Raw genomic sequence first — 19099 nt, 5'->3', positions numbered from 1 at the left:
ATGCAATAATTTGATTAAATCACGCGAGTTAGGGTTAATTTATTAAAATCTGTAACGATTTTGTTGAGTTACGGGTACGGATATTGCATCAAATATCGAATTTTAAATGCAAAACCCTTCAGAGATCATTCAAAATATTGACTTTTCTTGGGAGGCTTCTGATTGGCTATTACTCCGCATTTCATGCAAATGAGCCGGCTTCATAGTAAGTCTGAAAAAATGGCGGCCGCTAGCAGGACGTGGTTCCGACTCTCTCCACAATTCCTCCGAAGTTTTCGTCGTTCTGACGGGAAACTTTTCCACACTGGGAGAAGAAGGTAGGTTGCTATCTCTTCTTTCTTTCCAACCTTTCAGATGAGCATTATATGTCATCCGTCTGTGTGTTTTTAAGCGAATTCTGGACATAGCTTCCGCTACTGCCGAACGTCGTCTGCAACAGCGTGGAATCTTGACAGCTAGCCGCTAGCGGGTGACAGCTGGCGTGGAAAAACCCTCCCGGCTTTGTCGCCGGACTTTCACTGGACGTTCATACTATAGTCATCTTTGGTAGAATACTAGTATATATGTGCGATCTCAAGCCAAGTAAACAGCAGATTCCTCGCTGTCGATAATAAACATCGCGCCACGTTTCATGAGGGCGTTGTGTCAGTTTCACAAAATTATAGCAAATCATGACAGTTTGTTTGCGTCTCTTGCTGATCGCTTGCCACATCGGCGACGCATCAAAATAATTCATGTATTTCCGCAGACCACTTACTTTGACCGTACAGTATTAAGTGGGCTGGTCCATATTATGTGCAGTCGTGACAACTCCTTGAGGAGAGGAAATCCAGCTCACTAAAAACAGAAAGACGGAAGGATTATGTCGGGGACCGTTATATAAACACTTCCTGACCCAGATCGCCTTTCCAGAAAATTGTGTCCAGAAGAAAACCTGCTTCTAAATTATGTCTGCTGAAGGTTCTTAGCTCACCAGCAAGAATTTGCGTCACCCACATGTGTCTTCTATATGGAAAATGTTTTAAGCGCCCCTGATTTTGTAGCAGCGGTCCATTCTGTCGCCATCCAGAGTAGCCATCCACGTGGCAAAATGGAAATTATGTGGAGTCGAACGTTTGCTACAGTGTCGGTTTGGGAGTTTCCAAAGGAAAGCAAAATATAATGTTATCTATTTACTAGATAAGTTTCTTTTTCAAGTCTTTACCTTACAAAGGGAATATTATATGGAAATCCATTGGGTCATAAGCTGATGTTGTGAATGTGAACATCAATTCAAATTATGATGAAATAGATTTAAATTTACAAGTTGCACTTGTGTGATGTGACAGCTGCCATAATATAATGTTTTTGTTGTGTGCATGTTTTTGATATGCAGTGAGCAAATATGCAAAGTGATTTGGTACTTCCTTGACTTTTAGTAGTTTAAGCAGAAGATAATAAACATGATTACTTGATTTATTGATTGGTTGGTTGATTGATTGATTGATGATATTTTAACTTTTGTTTTGAATTGGAAACATTTTTGCCATCAGAAAAATGATGTGATAATCCTCACCATACCAGTGTAAAATTATTTTGCATTCTTGTCATGTCCTTGCATGTGAAAAATGACACTAAGATGGGTGATCGCAGAGCTTTATGAAGATTCTTGGCTGGAGTGATTTCACGGTTCTTTGCCAAGTTCCCTTATACCAGTCATCCAGTTCTAATGGGGTTGTCCTGGGGTTGTGTGTTCCTATTCATTAAGGCATCTACAGATGAATTACTTCAGTACTCTTCTTGAGAGTCATTTTTCATTTCTGACATCTGTGGTGAGTTTGTCTGCCTAGAAATTTGGTGTTAGCTTGGTTTGTATGATATGAATGGAATTGTGAATATCCTTGTACATGTATGTAATTTTTATTGTGATGTATAGAGCAATTGGGCCGAGCAATTGAGGGGTAGGAAAGACAGGCACTGAAGCTGTCCTTTCAGCTCATTTACAGCTAATTACTTGTCAGTGTAAATTACATTAAAGAAAGTAAATGTGCCAATAGTGACAAATGTCTAATAATTGCATCGCTTTGATTAATTAGTCTAATACTAGTAGGTAATTAGTCACCTTATTATTAATTATTAGAGACATAATAAAAGTTTATTTCAAGTTTTGACAATTGGAAAAGAAAATATTCTTTCTTTTGTTTGTTGCTAACTATGGTTGGAAAAGGCTTGTGGCTGCTTTGGAGTTTGGAAACACTTTGTATTATTAAAAGGAATGGACCAGGAAAAAATACAAAATGACAGCAGAAAGATATTCATATGAAAGGGGGAATACGTACCTTCATTTTCTCAATCATCCTCCTGCTCCATCTTTCTCAGCTCAATCCTTAGATAGAAATGCATTCATAGTCTACTCAAAATATTTTCATACTGTAGTAGTTCAATCTACACCAACCACTATTGGAGCAGACATGCACTAACCAGGTTGGCATCCAGCTTACAGTAATGCAATTTTGTCTCTACAGCTACCAGGACTGACCACTAGTTCATGTATCTGCCTCTGTGATCAAAGACTGTCAGGTTTTATGGATGTAGGCAACCCTACTTATCTCAATGCTTTACTGATTGATCCTTCCAAGAAACCAGGTCAATTGCTACACTATGGGGAATATTGGACAGCTTGCTGCATGGAAAAGAATGCTTGAGTGCATGTTTTTATAGACTCGACGCACATCGTGCAAGAGGACTGAATGAATGAATGAATGTTTTTATAGATGCAGGAAGTTAGTGATTTTCAAACACAGATTTCACCAGCATTTAAAGTACATCAACAAAGCAACAAAAGCATTTTGCAAAGGTAAAGTATAATTGTACAATTTGCATGTAAGCAATGGTCAACCTCCTTGGGTCAACATATGATACTAGAACATGGATGAAATAGATCCTAAAATGTTTTACAGTGTGAAAGAGAACTGATGCAGTTCTTTGTCCAAGTTGATATGCAAGTCACAGACTTTAACTTTGAGGGATCTTTCCTTAAATGGTATATCTGTGATTAAATGTCAGCATACAGAGATATTGATTTTTCTGAACAATGGGCCTGGTGTGGCTGCAGTTACAGTCGTTACAGGAATCAATACATCAGCAGCTGTACATACATTGATCATATTTCACTAGTTCAAGTAGTTGTGGTTTACAGTATTGATCAGGTTAACTCAAACCATTGGTTATCTTGATGTAAGTTATCATTCAAGTAGTTACTTGAGAAATATTGATGTTTATAGAGATCAATATAGTGTTGTTATATATACAATATACAATTATACATGTACTATACATTATAGATTTACATGATGCCTCCTTGCCAACATAATTTTAATAGTAATACCCCTTTGGCAATGGAAAAGGAATATGTTAATGATTCTAATAGCTACAGGGATTGGAGAGAAATCCTTACGATAGGATGGGGAAAGTTTTAAGTACAATTCTTTATACTTTAATGGACTCGTGTTGAGGGAATGGACCCAAGAGGCACTAAAGTGTGTGGTCTGGGCAAGTGGCCCACTGAGACTGTATTGAACTCATAGGTGACCAATCTAGCTGTACAGGGCCCGCTATCTGTGCCAGACTTTTTCCTTTGACAGAATTGGCCGAATAGGGTGAATGATTCACCAGAGAAGATAGCTGGCCAGTTTGGCTAACTCCTTTGGCAAACAATTTGCATTCTTTTGCTCATTAAAACTTTTTTGTTCAGGTACCCAAAGAGTGTATTGTATTGGCACTAATTTATTTGATGAAGAACAATAGCTTTTATGTATCCAGCTGTGATAATCACGGATAACAATACCTTTTGATTTGCACACCGAATCATCCTCATTGGTGTGAACAATGGAAGTTTAAAAAGGTGTGAACTGCAAGAATAGACACAGCATTCTAATTATGACAGTTATCTGACACATCACACATGTAAATGACACTCATTAATGAGTGAAAAAAACTGCTATAATAACTTAGTTTTCTTTTACTTTTTTGCCACTGCCACATCCATTTTGATCACAATTCTTTGGAGGAAAAATGAGTAAGTCACTTTGCCAATGCCAGTCTGCATCAGTGACCAAATATTGAAGTTTTAATAAAACCTTGTGGCATTGTAACTAGAACCCAGTCAGGGGTGCAGCTATTGGAAAATCGATGTGCTGCATCTCCTGTACACATACAAAAGGTCTGCTTAGGGGTGAAAAGTGGTAAAACTCAACAATCTGTCTGAATGATCATAAAGTAGCAGACAGTTAAGTAAAAGTAAAGTACTTATTTTGTAATGGCTTGGGGGAATATGATTTTAACGTGGCGCCAATGTGGTTTTTCAACAGTATACAAGTACCCTAATAGCCAAATATAGATCCTTGTTGAAAATCGTTTTTATTGTATCATGCACGATAAACATACATTTATATGCGTATCTATCAACTTTTACCGTAGCTAATATAAGTAAGTTTAACCATAAAAGAAAACGGAAGTTTCCATGAGCAATTGAAGCTTTCCCTCATTTCATTTTTATCACTTAAGAAGTTGATAGGGAGTGTCGTATCTCCGGTGTAGATCAACACCAAGTCTAGAACGACCAGTTAAGGGAGATCAACAGATCACCGTTCTCATGGCAACCGTCCCTTCATGAGAATCCATCAGCGATAGGCGGATCGTTCTGGTCGGGTTAACGGTAATGGAATTTCGCGGGAAGCACCTGGGTCCTGGAGGGGGATTACGTAAGAACGGCCTCGTAAACGCAGATAGCACGCCGACGGAGGTTTGTATTAATTGCAGAGTTTTAGATAACGGGTAATTTTGGGATTCAATTATACTTTAAATGAATTCGGAGTTACCGTGGTGGTGTGTCGGGAGAATGGGGAGATTGGAAGACAAATCCCCGGATGCCGGGAGTTTGATAGGAGATATTACTGGCGACACGTAATGAGAATGTCTATCCAAACTGATCAGTCAGTCAAGGATACAGCACGCTAAATCGATTCCACACAGGTTTTGTCACTTTCAATTATCTTTTACATCTTTTTTCCTGTTTTATTTCCTTTTTGTAGCATTGGGCCACTTGCAGCTTTTTATTATTATGATTATAATATTGTTTATTTATGGATAATAAAAACATAGTCTCCGTAAATTCAAACTAACAAGGTACCCTTCCATTTTCCATATGCTTTGCTTGATAACGGTAACATCTACAGCTGATAGTTAATTGATCTGGCCATGAAGACGAAATCTAAACAACATTCCCTACAGCTAAATATAGCATCAGCACTTCCATATATGGAGTTAGCAAGCCTGGTATACCAACAATAAGGTACTCAGTAATGACACCATATTGACACAGGAGTTCAGGATGTACATGTACCTGCGTGGCATCCTAGTACAGTAATTTTCCACTCACCCCTCGTACATTGCTCACTAAAAAAAGTGCACAAGGGGAGCAAATGGAAAATTACTGTAAGGCGGTACCCAGGCTAGAATTAATGGTGGGGATTACCTTTTTGCCATCGGCATGGAAACTTCACAAAATACAATTTCATACATAATTTCCCATTATGATACATAGTAACAAAGGTCGTCCTTGCAATTAGAAGTGATCTCCACGTCCTCTAATGTAATTAGGACACTCAGATTTTCTGGTTGGTGGAAACGTGCCCCTCCATGTAGAACCTCCCCTGTGAGGTGACTTTTAATTACTGTGTGAACTGGTTTTCCAATTAGCCTGGGTTCCATACTGGTTAGTTGACGTCCGCTCTCACAGTCGCTACCACCAGTCGCTACCACCAGTTGGGAGCGGACGTAAACTAACCAGGATGGAACCCAGGCTAGTTTTCCAATTACATATATGGAAAAATGTCTTATCAGTCCATCAGCCAACATTTTGCACTACATGTATGTAACGTACAAGGCAATTTTACGCATTAAAGTTTGAGTATATAATTGAAGTACACTTCACATTTTTCTCAACTGTGAAGCAGGCCAATAAAGCATCCTAGTGAATTTTCAACTTTTAATTAAACCAAAGCATGTTGGAATTGATTCAGCTGCTGATTTTTTTGAAAATCAGAAAAAGTGGGTGAATTAGAGAAACAATTGATTAAATCAGCGTGTCGCCTAAGTTACATTTACATGCCACAGTTTCAGAACATCCAATATAAGCTTGATGGAGTACATGTACCTCGCCCACCCCTGTTGATTTTGACAAGGCCACAATCTTTTCACTGGAAAGATAAATTAGTAGTTTAACGCAGATTATGTTGCCATTTGTTTCTTCTGTTCGCACCATAGAAATTCGTGTCTCAAATGTCGTTATTAGTTCAGAGAATTGTGACCTTCGGTTGTGTGCGTCATTCTTTCAATCAAGAGATTTCTGACTTCCTTGCTTGTCGCATACAGTAATCCATTGTAGTTTGTTACCCCAGTACTGGAAACTTCATTTGGCATGTACAAAGTGCTTCATTTATTGTATTAGTTTCTAAGATATTTTTCACCAATAGTCAAAGTACTGATCACTCAAAATTTAAAAAAATGCTGACACAGTTAGTCCGACTCCAATTAGGTTACTCAGTATTTGATTGACCTAATTAGTCGTAATTGCGTAACTGATAGACAAACAATAACAACAATGCAAAGCAAAACCCAAATCCTTGTTGGTAAACAATTAAAAAGATACACATGTTGCCTCAACACTCTGTCTCATATCGTTCTTTCGGCTCTGCGCGTAGCTCGCTTGAGTATCAACCTCTTCCGTATTTGGAAGCTATTAGTGACTGCCTCTGCTTCTATTGTAGTCCTACTGCAACAGTGTATCTGGTTTCCTTGAACCGCACGTAACCGGTTTGTACCCAGGCTGTTCAGTTCTGGCCAGGTTTATGCACCTAGACTCGCGTGGAGGTGTGTGACAACTTCTAAGTTGGTTTTGTCTGCAGCCCTTCACCATGCTTCGCTCCCTTCTGAGGTTCAAACACTTGTCCCGGTGAGTGCAGCGTACTTGTTAACTGGTTCTGTTGATCTTCTCGCTGAGAGTGTTTACTTTCCCAGTTTGCCGGGTTGGACGCTACACCTCACCGTTATAACCGACTGCTTTAGCGTGTGAATTTGGGTTCTGTTATACTTGCTTCTTTTTGCTTCACAGAAGATGATTTGACATTGATGTGAAAAGATAGATCAGTCATGGGTATAAATTGTTGGACTGAGTGATAAGGAGTATATAACAGGTTTAAAGGGAATGCACTGACCTACATGTGTATTGCCAAAGCCTAGATAACATATGGTATGGCTACTGGTAACATTACATGGTTGATCTGCAATGTGAAGATTGATAGTCAAAGTTAGGCGAGTGGAAAACATACTACAGGTACTACAGGTAGACTAGTAGATGTAACATTTTACATTTCAGTTTGAAAAAGCCATTGCTGCAAATGCTTCTTTATCCAAATATTGTTTATCCCATTAATTGCCATCAAATTTAGCCTCAAATTGTCAGGCATGTGCAAAACTAGCTATTATTGTCACCTAAATAGAAATTGAATGATTTTTTGTAAAAACTATACAGTGTTTTTTTTAGTTAGTCAATATTCAAGGAGGTACTAGTAGACCAAGGTCAGTTGTTAACAGTCACTCCTGAGATCAGGTTTCCTTAGAAGAAAGGAGAGAAGGGGTGTGCTGAGGGCATGGCCTGCATTGACCAATGGGAGCCTTTGTTGTCAAACATGTTTTTGTTCAGTGGTACTTTAAACTGACCCCAGTGACCCTAACGGTCTCGGGTTCATTTCGTTCAATGAACAAAGGCTACAATTCAGGTCAACAGTTTGTTGTGTTCACACCAACCGTCAGAGATGATTTAAACATTAGGTTACCACTCAGTGGGTACCTGACTTCTGTTGGGGATGTAAAAGGTAGTGGAGGAAGAGGGATGGGCTCCTGATCTCCCAATACCCTCAAAAAAAGCCACTGGACTACCTTTACCTTTTGACCACTCAAAACTGGAAATTTTTCCTAGTTCTCTGGCATTGACTAGTTTTAGTATAGCACATCTATTATAGTTGTTTGATACGATACATGAGCTATCTATGATTATCAACATTTGTCACTTTGAATTTGAAAGGACTGTAAAAGTTGATTATCATGGTAGATTTCAAAGTAACCTACATGTTTGATAACCTGCACACTTTTTGCCATAAGTTCTTCTTATGATTATATGAAATAAAGTCAGAGTTACACTTTGATAGGCAAGCATCAATCCAGCCAGCGATGATAAAAAGTGTGCACGCCAGCAGAGCTAATGATGTCAAACACAGTTTGACCTTACTTTACAACCATCCCGCCTGACTTTCAAAAATGGCGTTTAGATGATGACCATAGATCATTGTGGGGTTGGGAAGTGCTGATAAAGGTTTTGTAGGCGCTGGAGGTTGTATTGGGGGCTCCTCTAGGCAAGGCTAAGCCATTATAGGCCCCGACTGTGCAGGGCAATGGATCAGATGATTACTTATTGACCTGAGGGCCCAGCTGTGGTTACCTGGGTGTGTCTGATTGAGGAGATGGGAGTCAGGCAAACTTGGTGGTTCGTGGAATCAGGATCTATATCTGTATAGCCAGTATAACTGCATTCAGCATAACCCACCAGCTTCACGGGCATGCAGTGCGGCAGCTAGTTATCTTACCCGAACAATCATCTGAATTATCTGTTACGGTACACCTTACCTTTACACATCTAGCTGGAAGCTATCTAGTGACGATACCCCTACTATAGTTGGTACCAACAAGTTCCACATTTTGATAGTTCTACTAACTTCTAGGAAAAAGTGAGTTTTTTGAACACCTCAATTTCTGTTGGTTGATTTCTCCGGTACTTGAAGGAATGACTGCTTTTTGTTCTTTTCTGAGCTGGTTTTTAAATAGACTTAGTAGTTGGTACTTTTGACTATATGCTAGGACATACAGCCTCCATACTAGTATATAGCATTAGCAGGTTCCACTGGCAGTGTTGTGGTAATCTACAAGCAGATCTTTTGGTCTTGCCAGCAGGTTATGACAGATCTGCTTAGAGACCAGCATTTGGGAGTATTTTTATCATGTACTGTTTATTCTTCCCTACCATGACATTCTGACGACTGCTATTATAATACATGTTGGTAGCACCTCAGAAATGCTGGGCCTCTCATCTTTTTAACTCCACCAATAATAACTGCCAGTGGGTGGCAGTCATGAGATCACAGTAGCAATCAGAAAACAGTATGAAACCAGCACAAAGATTTTTAAAAATATCAATTCTAAATTATGTCCTGTGGAGGCCAATGTACACCTAGTAATCCTAGTTTGTAAGAATGGGAGCCACAATCAATAAATTCATTCAGGTTTTGCACATCCTTTAGATTGTGTGTGTAGTCCCCTAATCCTAAAATGAATAGCAAGTGGAAGTTTTGTTAATGTCAGCCATTTGTGATCTGTATCTTTGTACATTAACCTTCAGCGTGTCCAATGATCAGTAAATCAATATCAGGTATAATACATGTACACGTATGTCGAGTTGCCAGATGGATGCCAAATACAGTACCACTGCTGAACGTACGCATCTATAGTTGATGAAACAGATGGGACTTGTACTTGAAACCCATGTATTTGGAACAATAGGTCCAAAATCATGGGTTAAGCAAATCGTGGGTAGCAAACTTTGGTGTGGGTTTAGTCCCCCTAGCAGCTTTTTTGGAACCGGAGCATCCAATTTCGTTTTTCATATTTAGTTTTGAGAAGAACCATGCATCAAGTACATATATGTCAAAGAACCAAATACCCTAATTGATCAAAGCAAGGGTACAAATCCTTAGCAGCCTATTACATGGCCTGATGAGTTTTGGTATGCTCATTCGTGCTGTAACTGTGACTGTAAGCATTGTGTTGCCCATTGCCATCTGCAGCATTTTACTGCATGTCCGTCCTAGGGCTTAATTACACAGCCTTTCACTCAATCTTAACAAACTGCTACTGGATTGAAAAACTGCCTATCTAGATGGGGAGATTCCAATTTCAACTGGGATAAAAAAAAAGACCCCATTTAGATTGGGTCCAGATAGTTTTGTTCCATCCAAATTGTGGAAAACCAATTTCTGGGGTATCAAAGTACATGACTGTATAAAGTAGTATGCTTAGACGTGACATAGCAGGAGCTAGGGTCTGATATCTGCCCCCAAACTCAGATTCATGCATGTTGCCTGCAATGGACTAATATCAGATCCACAGAAATGAGGGACAACATCAACAATTTGAACTTCCAACCTCGTGGTCCAGAGGCAGGATTGCTAACCACTGGACCATGCACACTACTAGTACTACCTCATGTAAAAACCAGCAAGAAACAGAGAAACATGCTCTAATCACTGTGCCTCAAAATGGGGGACAACAATGTAATCCTGTAGCATGTACGGATAAGTTTGCCACTATGGAATAATTTCTCTTGCATGTATGCCGTATGTACTAACCCTCTCACCCCCCTCCCCCCATCCCAGACTGCAGACCAAGCCCAGCAATGGAGCTGCTAGTGCCTATCACATGGCAAACACTGAGGCTCTGCCAGAGTACAAGTAAGCACCCCTGCACTTCACATTAACCTCCTATGGAGAACTAAGGAATCATCCTGAAAACTATTAGCATCTTGGAGAGAATGTTAAAGTTTAATGATCATGAACTCACAAATATGATCACTAACTGTACTTAGCTAGAGAGACAAATAATTTAGCTACCAGTACTTATATTATACTTATGATATGTAAAGTTATATAAGAGTTTTTTCTCTTTTTTTTTCTCTGACTTTCCCGGAGTCAGGATTTGAAATATAGCAATTCAAAAATTACATCATGGTATATTTCTAATTATCCATTGTCAGTGTCTATGTTCCCCAGACAGTGAAATTGTGCTGCCGTTACGAGAAAGTGAACTACAGTAACATGTTTATGTATCATTAAACCCATATTTGTGATGTTGATTGATTGATTGATTGATTGCTCCAGACACCAGGCCAAGATAATTGATGGCGTTGCCATGGCGAAGGAGATCCGTGAGGAGGTGAGGGCGGAGGTTGACCAGTGGGTGGCCCAGGGACACCGCCCGCCACACCTCAGCGTGGTCCTGGTGGGAGACAACCCTGCCAGCGCGTCGTACGTAAAGGCCAAGACAAAAGCAGCCAAAGGAGCTGGTAAGGAACCATCACTATTTCAAGCCTTAAAATTTGATTCTATTACAGGGGTCTCCCCAGAAATTTTTAGGGGAGAGGTGAGCCCTAATTGTTTGATGTCGCAAAGGGCCCATAGGATTAAGAGGGCACAAGGTGTTGGACACTTTATCAATCATAGCGATTCCTATAGTGAAGTGGGCTATTATAATTCAAGATCTGCTATTACACATGTCTACATGTATACACAACTTTTCACAAACAATGCTGACTGGAAAACTGACACTGCTACATAAGAAAAATCAGCAAATTTTAATGAAAATACTAAGAGAAAACCCTAAATTTGAACTTTTTGAGAGGGTTGCTAGGATTTGGGGGAGAGGGGAAGTACAGGGCTTCATTGCTTGGGAGAGCGGGGTTACCCGGGTATATTCAAGCATAAGTATCACCCGTACATATATATAAGACATGAACACCTCTGTTCTTCCCCTGTAGGCATCACCAGTGAAACTATCCTCAAGCCCAGCTCTATATCACAAGAGGAGCTGTTGGACCTGGTGGAGAAGCTGAACAAAGATGACAGGGTGGACGGCCTCCTGGTCCAGTTACCCGTCCCTGACCACATGACCGAGAGAACCGTCTGCAATGCGGTCAGTATTTCGTTATCTGCCACCCGGCATGAAAAGCCCTTTGCAAGCTGTGTTTAGTTCTATCATATGGGATAACCTGTGATACCAAACCTTTCAGTGTTCGAAATACCCGTCTGCAGTCTGCAATTTGCAGATAGATTTTCAAGATTGCAGAAGAAAAAATCTTACAATCTGCAATTTTGCAGAAGGAAAAAATAGGCTTCGGATTCAATAGTTTTCAATTAGCAAAGCAGTGGCGCTGTGAATAGATCGAAAACCTTCGCCGCACGAACCTGCCGGCGTTTTCCAGCAGACTGTAATGGTCCCATATAAGGGAATTTGGGGTCAAAGTTGAACGATTTCGACTAGGCGACGAAAGGCGACGATAACCAAATATGGGCACTCGCCATTTTCCGATATTAGATTTCGTCTCCCGGGAGGACCCGACAACTGCCTCGGCAATTTTCGGCAGTTTTCGCTGAGCATTTCCCAGCAGGCAACACGGCAAAGGAAACATGGCTCCTCCGAAAAACCACACTCGCCTCGGCGTTAATTTGCCGAAATTTCGATGTTTTCCCTTGGTATTTTGCACGATTCAAGCAAAGAAAACAAGTTGATCCCATGAACAAAAGAGAAATACAGCACTGGGAACCTAATGGTCTGTTTTGTTGGGCGGTAATTTCTCATTTCGAGTGAAAATTTACGTGCATCACAGTTGTGACCATATGGTGTAAAATCAGTGATTTTCGGCTCGATCCGAACCAAGCACGGCCCGTAGACTTGTCCTTTATGATTTCTAGATGACTATCGGTACCAAAATACGGGAAAATATTGTTGCAAAATGAGAGAGACGGAGACTAAGGTAAACTTCTTTTATTTGAAGGCTGGATTTTCATTTTCCTGGCAGGCTTCTTTGTATGTAGTGATCATCAGTTATTCAGTAACAACAAATATGGATTTTTGTTCCGGTCAAAAAACCGGTCCACCGACGTTTCGGTTTTTGTGGACCGGACCGATAAAATTTTACGGTCCAAACATATTTAAAAGAGTGATATTTTGAAGAATTTCAGTAATGCTACAGATTTACAAAGCTATACCATTATATATATATGATGTAAAAATAGGCATTATTGGTTTCAGAAGGTTGTAATATGGGGGCTTGTGTATTTGCAGAAAGTATTTCCAAATTGCAGGACGAAATTTTTACTCTTTTGCAATATTGCAGAGCACTGAAAAAAAGTATTTCGACCACTGCCTTTGCATAGCTAGCAACAAAGGTGGTTTTTAAGTGTATCTAGAAAGGAATTTCTTACTGTACTTGATGCTAAGACCATACTAATTTGATGTACTGGTTCTCAGATTTTTGCAGCAAACCAATGTGGGCAAGCAAGAAAAAAAGATAAAAACTGGCCTAGGCATTCCTACCACAAGAGCCACAAAGTCAATTGGTTGATAAAGGGATGAACTGAAACACAGGAGCAAGGACTTTTTTCAACTGTCTGGTGCAACAAAAAAATATGAAAGATACAGGTATTTTGGGGGCAAATTGAGAAATAATGAAGTGTATTTTAGAACCAACAAATTAAATTACTGTGGCCTAACCAATGGAACTGTGAATGCTTGAGCTTGTTCACTGAGTTGGAGACTACCTTGATTGATATAAAGATATATTTATGCAAGTACATGTAATTACATGTACATTTTCATAATATTCTAATTTGTGGGCAGGTGGCACCTGAGAAGGATGTGGATGGGTTTAATGTGGTGAACGTGGGGAGATTTTGTCTGGATGAGCCGGCCTTCCTCCCAGCTACACCGTACGGAGTGATGGAGATGATCAGGAGATCAGGTGAAACTCACTGCCTGTCATTCATGTTGTAATGTATAATGTACTAAATGCATTGATTATTTGCATACCTGTATGCAACAATCAAATGTACCTGCACCAGAAAAGTTTTACCTGCACTGCAGTTTCTTTGCCTACTAGTTCATCAAAAATTTGTAATGTTTTGAAAAAAAATGTAGCACCATCTTTCATTCTACCAAGTTGTCTGGTGTCTTCATTGTACTTGCTACTTGGAAGAATGCAAAGCAGTCTTTGACGACCACTGGTCACATGCCCTCCTAGTGTCTGGGGCTGGTTTTAAAATACCTGCACAGCTCCAATTTTACCTACACTTACCTGCATTTTCAGGGGGTACTTTGAGGTATTTAAATCAAATTTCAATCACTGTCAGTCCAACTGTGACATACCAGTAATTTAAATTAGCAAGTCCCTCTTTAATTGACCAATCACAGATGTGGTCCTGTGATGTTGTTTGGCGGTCATCTCAATGTCAAAGTAGGATTAGCTGGAGGCTTCAGGGCATGAATTAACGAGGAAGTTCTTGGGGAATGTAATCAGAAAATAGCAGCACTACCAGAATAGCTGATTATCTGTAATTGAAAGGAGGGTTGCCTTGCATTCTAAAACATGTGACTGAGACCCATAGTTTGTGTAAAAGACTATGTTTTGAAAATAAGGGTGGATTAAAACTTTGAACAAGTTTGAAGCTTCATAGTTGAAACAGAATTATTTAGGAAATATTTCCAGTACGCTTAAAAAGTAGTATTCATAGTAAGTTGCTGTGATGTAATGTTTAGATGAAAAACTTTATTGCATAACAATTATACAAGGTGTAAATTATGACATCTATTGCTATGTTAGTATTGCAAACATACTATGAGTATGAGACTAATCTACCTTACTATGTAGTATGGGATAAGAATGTGCTCTGAAATTCACAGTCAATGGTCAATAGATATTGTCCTACATGTACAATGATTGAGTTGTTTGCTATTTGAATCCATTGATAGAAATTCTTGTCACCAGTACAATCCTGAAATATCTCATGTAACTGACTTAAGTTAATGTTTTGATACAAATCCAAGAAATTCAACTAACTTGATCCAAAATGATCAATTACCACACATCAACAGATTACATCATATTAATCTTCTCACAAACTGAGCAGGTTGCCTGGCCTGATAGCACTTGATATACGAGTCAAGGGACTGCCTTATCTTGTTTTTTCATCTGTAAAGCTTATAGCAAATTCTGTGAGACACTGCATCATCAGTTAATCATCCTGGTTCTTGCACAGAGTGCGGAAGGTTTCAGGGAATGGGAGAGAACTGATAAGGAAAAACAGGAAGTCAGTGTTAAGAGACTGTTTGTTGAAGCACTGTTGGGAACAGTACACGCTCCTGTTGCATTATTCTTTGTCAATTTTCCTCTCCACTGGAGGTGTTGTGAAGCATAATCCTAGTTCTCACCCACGAAAGAAAAGTTGCTTTACTGTGATTTAGAATGAGAATGGCAGAGAATAATTTTCCTAAAATGACAGACAATTATTCTGTACTATATCCATGTCATCTATTTCTTGACGCACAACGAATGGATTGATAAAAGAATGAATGAAAGATTGATTAGTTTATTTGGAATGTCAGAGGCTGTTACATACTTTGATAAATTACTTTAATCATGACTTTGAACTTTGAAGACATCAGATAAAGGGAACGCAGTATAGAGCTGTTAATAATATTCATCTCTTCATTTACTAGTACTCCAAATTTATGTCATACATGTTAGCTAATACTTGTTATTTATTCTGCAGGCATTGAAACCTTTGGGAAGAATGCTGTTGTGTGTGGGAGGTCGAAAAACGTGGGGATGCCCTTGGCCATGCTACTACACACTGACAAGGAGCACCATGAGATCTGTGGTAGGTAAACCCTTCAACTTTTGGGCTCCTTATATGTGTCATAGTATTCAGTGTCAAACACACACAAACTGTTAGATATTTGCTGATGAATATTTTACCACAACTGGATGAAGATAGAGCCAGCTATTCACCTTACCAGACTTAGACTCAACTTCAGTCAGCTAAATTTTCATTCAAATTCTTCATTCTAGCTGATTTGGAATAAGTTTGAAGGGGCCTTCTGATTCAAACAGGGATGTTAATTGAATGCTGCATTACATCCTGAGTATAATATAGCAGTTGATTATGATCTTATAATGCCTGTGACATTTGTTTCAATTCATGTATATTAACATGACATGTTTTCCCTCTCATTACGTCTGAAACTGAGACATTGAGAAATGATGGGATTTACCAGAAACAGTGTTTCTAAATCCAAGAAAGGAATAAGTAGAATATTCAAAAGTTCTGCGGCAGTGTCATTTACTGTGGTAATACCAGTACATTGTTTTTGAAGTCTGAGACGTCTTTGCTTGAAGTACATGTTAGAGCAGTTATCTTGAGACACAAGATGGTGCTGGAAGACAAAATAAGTGCTTCAAGTCTTGTATTTTGTACACTAATGGTTGTATAAGTGAACTAAGGAATTTATATAGACTCCTTCGGAGAATCAAGTATACAGGTTGGAACAGCCGATAGCATTGCTGCATTAGTCAATGGAAATCTTATGTAAGGCATAGATTACATGTATACTTCCCTTCCCTATTATTATAAGGGAAGAGGGAAATAGCTTATTTTTGCTGTTTTCCTGTGCAGCTGACACCCACTACAATCTACCACAGGTGCATGCCTGAAGATTAGCATTTTCTCCACTAATGAATGTATAAGTATGATACCTTTTCAAAAGGTTTTGATGGAAATATTCTAGTTTTCCCTAAAACATTGACCTTGTAGTTGTTGCCTGTCTAGCTGATGAAAGATTGTGAAAGAAATATCCTGCTTTTCCTTGATAAATGTTGGCCTTATAGTTGTTCCATACTTGGCTTCCTGTATAGCCGATACCACCACCACATTGACAACCATGTATGAAAGATTGTGAAGGAAATACTCTGCTTTCCCTTAAAGCAAGCATTAACCTTTTAAAGGTTTTGCGTGCTTGGTTTCCTGTGTAGCTGACACTACCACCAGAATGACTGTGAAGGAAATATTCTGCTTTTCCTTAAAGCAAGCATTGACCAAATAGTTCTTGCATGTTTGGTTTTCAGTGCAGCTGATGCCACCACCACAATCTTTTTAGAAATATTGTGAAGGAAATGTTCTGCTTTTCTTTAAAGCAAACATTGACCTTATTTATAGAGTTTTCTGTGCATATTTTCCTGAGTAACTGATACCTCCACCACAATCTTTTGTGAAAATTTGTGAAGAAACATTTCTGCTTTCCCAATCGTTAACCACTTGGTTTCCTGTGTAGCTGATGCCACCACCACGATCTGCCACCGGTACACCCCCGGGGACCAGCTGGAGGTGTTCACTAAGACGGCAGACATCATCATCGTGGCGGTGGGACAGCCTAACCTCATCACTGCAGACATGGTGAAGGAAGGTGTGGTGGTGATAGACGTGGGCATCAACAGGGTCGTGGACCCCGTCACCGGCAAGATGAAACTGGTCGGGGATGTGGATTTTGAAGGTTTGTTTCTATGTTTTTGCTTTCAACATCTCCATTGGTGATTGTTGTGTCATCTTTGCTTTGATTTCCAGACAAGATCTTTGCAGGACATGAAGCTAGCTACCGATGGCCTTCTTTTTTCTTTTTCGCTACGAGTTTCAACCAATGTCATATTTTTTCAGAATCCTTTACTGTAACAATAAGTCAAACAATGCCTTCCAATACCGTGCCCTAGATACAGTGCACTAACAACCCATTGGCCCTGTGGCCTCAACAAGGATATATGACTACCTTTACCTTTCTATAAGGAATATATACTGTATGCTACTGTTATGAAATAATGGCCAAACTTTATGCCAAATTTTTGGTTAACTCCTTAAACCTTGTTCACATCTTGGATCTGTCCAGTAGTATTCCACTGTTGTTTTAATAACTTACCCATCACACAGGTGTTTCCCAAAAGGCGAGCTACATCACCCCCGTCCCGGGGGGTGTTGGTCCCATGACGGTGGCCATGCTGCTGAAGAACACCATGCAGGCTGCTAAGGGCCAGTACAGCTGGGACTGACAACAGCACACAAAAGTAATCCTCTACTCAGCTACGTGTGTTATAGCAACACCTGCTATAACAGTGCACCTAAACAAAGCTTTTTTTTTCTTTTATTTCCTTTCAAACAACATGCAGAGCACACAAAGCGGTATATCTGAGCTAGCTACAGCTTTAAAGATTGCTTTTAAAGAGAATTTTCTTTTCAGATTTTATTTTACAGCTATAAGCAGCCTCGCTGGTCCTTCCTGCTTTGCATAGTTGTGCTGCATATTTTGTGTTCCCAGCAGACAACCATACACAAGTTTTACTGTAATCATTTATGTTAAAATGTCATTTCTGTTGTTTCTTCCACCCCTTCTGCAAACACCAAAGTCTTCAGCTAAACCTTTCGTTGTCTTTAACAGTTTTTTTTAACTCTTACCAGTCTTTAACAGTTTTCTTCCATTGTCTTTTTCTTTTGTATGTTTTGTCATCATTCTCAGCTTTCAGCCCTGGACTGCACAGTTTGCTACAGCTCACCTTTGCTTATTCTTCCATATTAAATATCTTGAACTCTAAGCCAATCTTATATTTTGCTTCTCCATTTTCCAGTTAATAAATGGAATTGTATAACAATAAAAGAAGGTACACGTATATGAAACATGTCGCAGAAGGTTTAAACTTCATTGATAGATTATTGTATGCTAAAGCATTGATTGTGACTTATGTCGTCCTTCCAACAGGAGTATCCAGGAAGGCTAGTTACATCACCCCTGTGCCGGGTGGGGTGGGGCCCATGACGGTCGCCATGTTGATGAAGAACACCCTGGCGGCTGCCAAGAAAGACGGCACCTACGGCTTGTCCATGTCTCCAAAGGAACCTTTAAGTCAGGAAGTCTCATAAACCATATAGTACTTACTCTCACTGGTCACTTTGAATTCAGAAAGATGCTGGTTGTTAAACCTGGTTGTTGCTGCATTGCAGCTAATGGAAAGACCATACTTCTCTCTTTATCATGGTATCCTTATTTCTGTCAGACTTCAGAGTTATAATGATACCTGACTCAAAAGCTCTAGTACTTAAGATTTCCTTTCTAGATTCAAAGTGGCTAGTTTTACATGTAGGTCCTGGAGATGGGTGAGAAAAAACAATTATTTAGCAGATAATGAAATTCAGGCCAAGTGGATATGCACTCCATATTATGAGGATTGTACAATGACTAACTTAAACTCTTCAAGAATGAATATTGTATCTACCCTTTTTCTGCTAGCTATAGTTTTTACCCACATCCAACCATGTGTACATAACTAAACTGAATCACTCCCCCAAAACAAGTATGA

At 39.4% G+C, this 19099-nt stretch overlaps 1 protein-coding gene across 4 annotated transcripts; it reads left to right on the top strand.

Annotated features, from left to right (window-relative positions):
* Positions 1–190: 190 nt before the first annotated feature.
* Positions 191–18874, top strand: LOC109478684 (bifunctional methylenetetrahydrofolate dehydrogenase/cyclohydrolase, mitochondrial-like). 4 transcript variants are annotated; one of them, XM_019780362.1, is made up of 9 exons: positions 192–317; positions 10527–10601; positions 11028–11212; positions 11684–11838; positions 13546–13666; positions 15474–15581; positions 17032–17250; positions 17679–17812; positions 18502–18871. In XM_019780362.1, exons 1-8 carry the CDS (start codon positions 220–222, stop codon positions 17795–17797), a joined length of 1080 nt encoding a protein of 359 aa, XP_019635921.1. In that variant the 5' UTR covers positions 192–219; the 3' UTR covers positions 17798–17812; positions 18502–18871. The 4 variants fall into 4 exon arrangements, with proteins under 4 accessions (XP_019635931.1, XP_019635921.1, XP_019635912.1 ...); XM_019780353.1 differs by lacking the exon at positions 17679–17812; XM_019780383.1 differs by lacking the exons at positions 192–317; positions 17679–17812 and adding an exon at positions 6764–6994 and having other exon boundaries at positions 18502–18872.
* Positions 18875–19099: the final 225 nt, after the last annotated feature.

Source organism: Branchiostoma belcheri, unplaced genomic scaffold (assembly GCF_001625305.1).
Source record: "Branchiostoma belcheri isolate BF01 breed outbred unplaced genomic scaffold, Haploidv18h27 scaffold106, whole genome shotgun sequence".
NCBI classification, from domain to species: Eukaryota; Metazoa; Chordata; class Leptocardii; order Amphioxiformes; family Branchiostomatidae; genus Branchiostoma; species Branchiostoma belcheri.
Note: the sequence above shows the minus strand (reverse complement) of the source record. Positions and strands in the feature narration are given on the sequence as shown.

Coding starts and splice junctions, on each gene's coding strand:
- LOC109478684 (XM_019780353.1), top strand. CDS start 220: ATGGCGGCCGCTAGCAGGACGTGGTTCCGACTCTCTCCACAATTCCTC. Junction 10,602..11,027: donor GAGGCTCTGCCAGAGTACAA/GTAAGCACCCCT, acceptor TGATTGCTCCAG/ACACCAGGCCAAGATAATTG. Junction 17,251..18,501: donor CGGGGATGTGGATTTTGAAG/GTTTGTTTCTAT, acceptor TCCTTCCAACAG/GAGTATCCAGGAAGGCTAGT.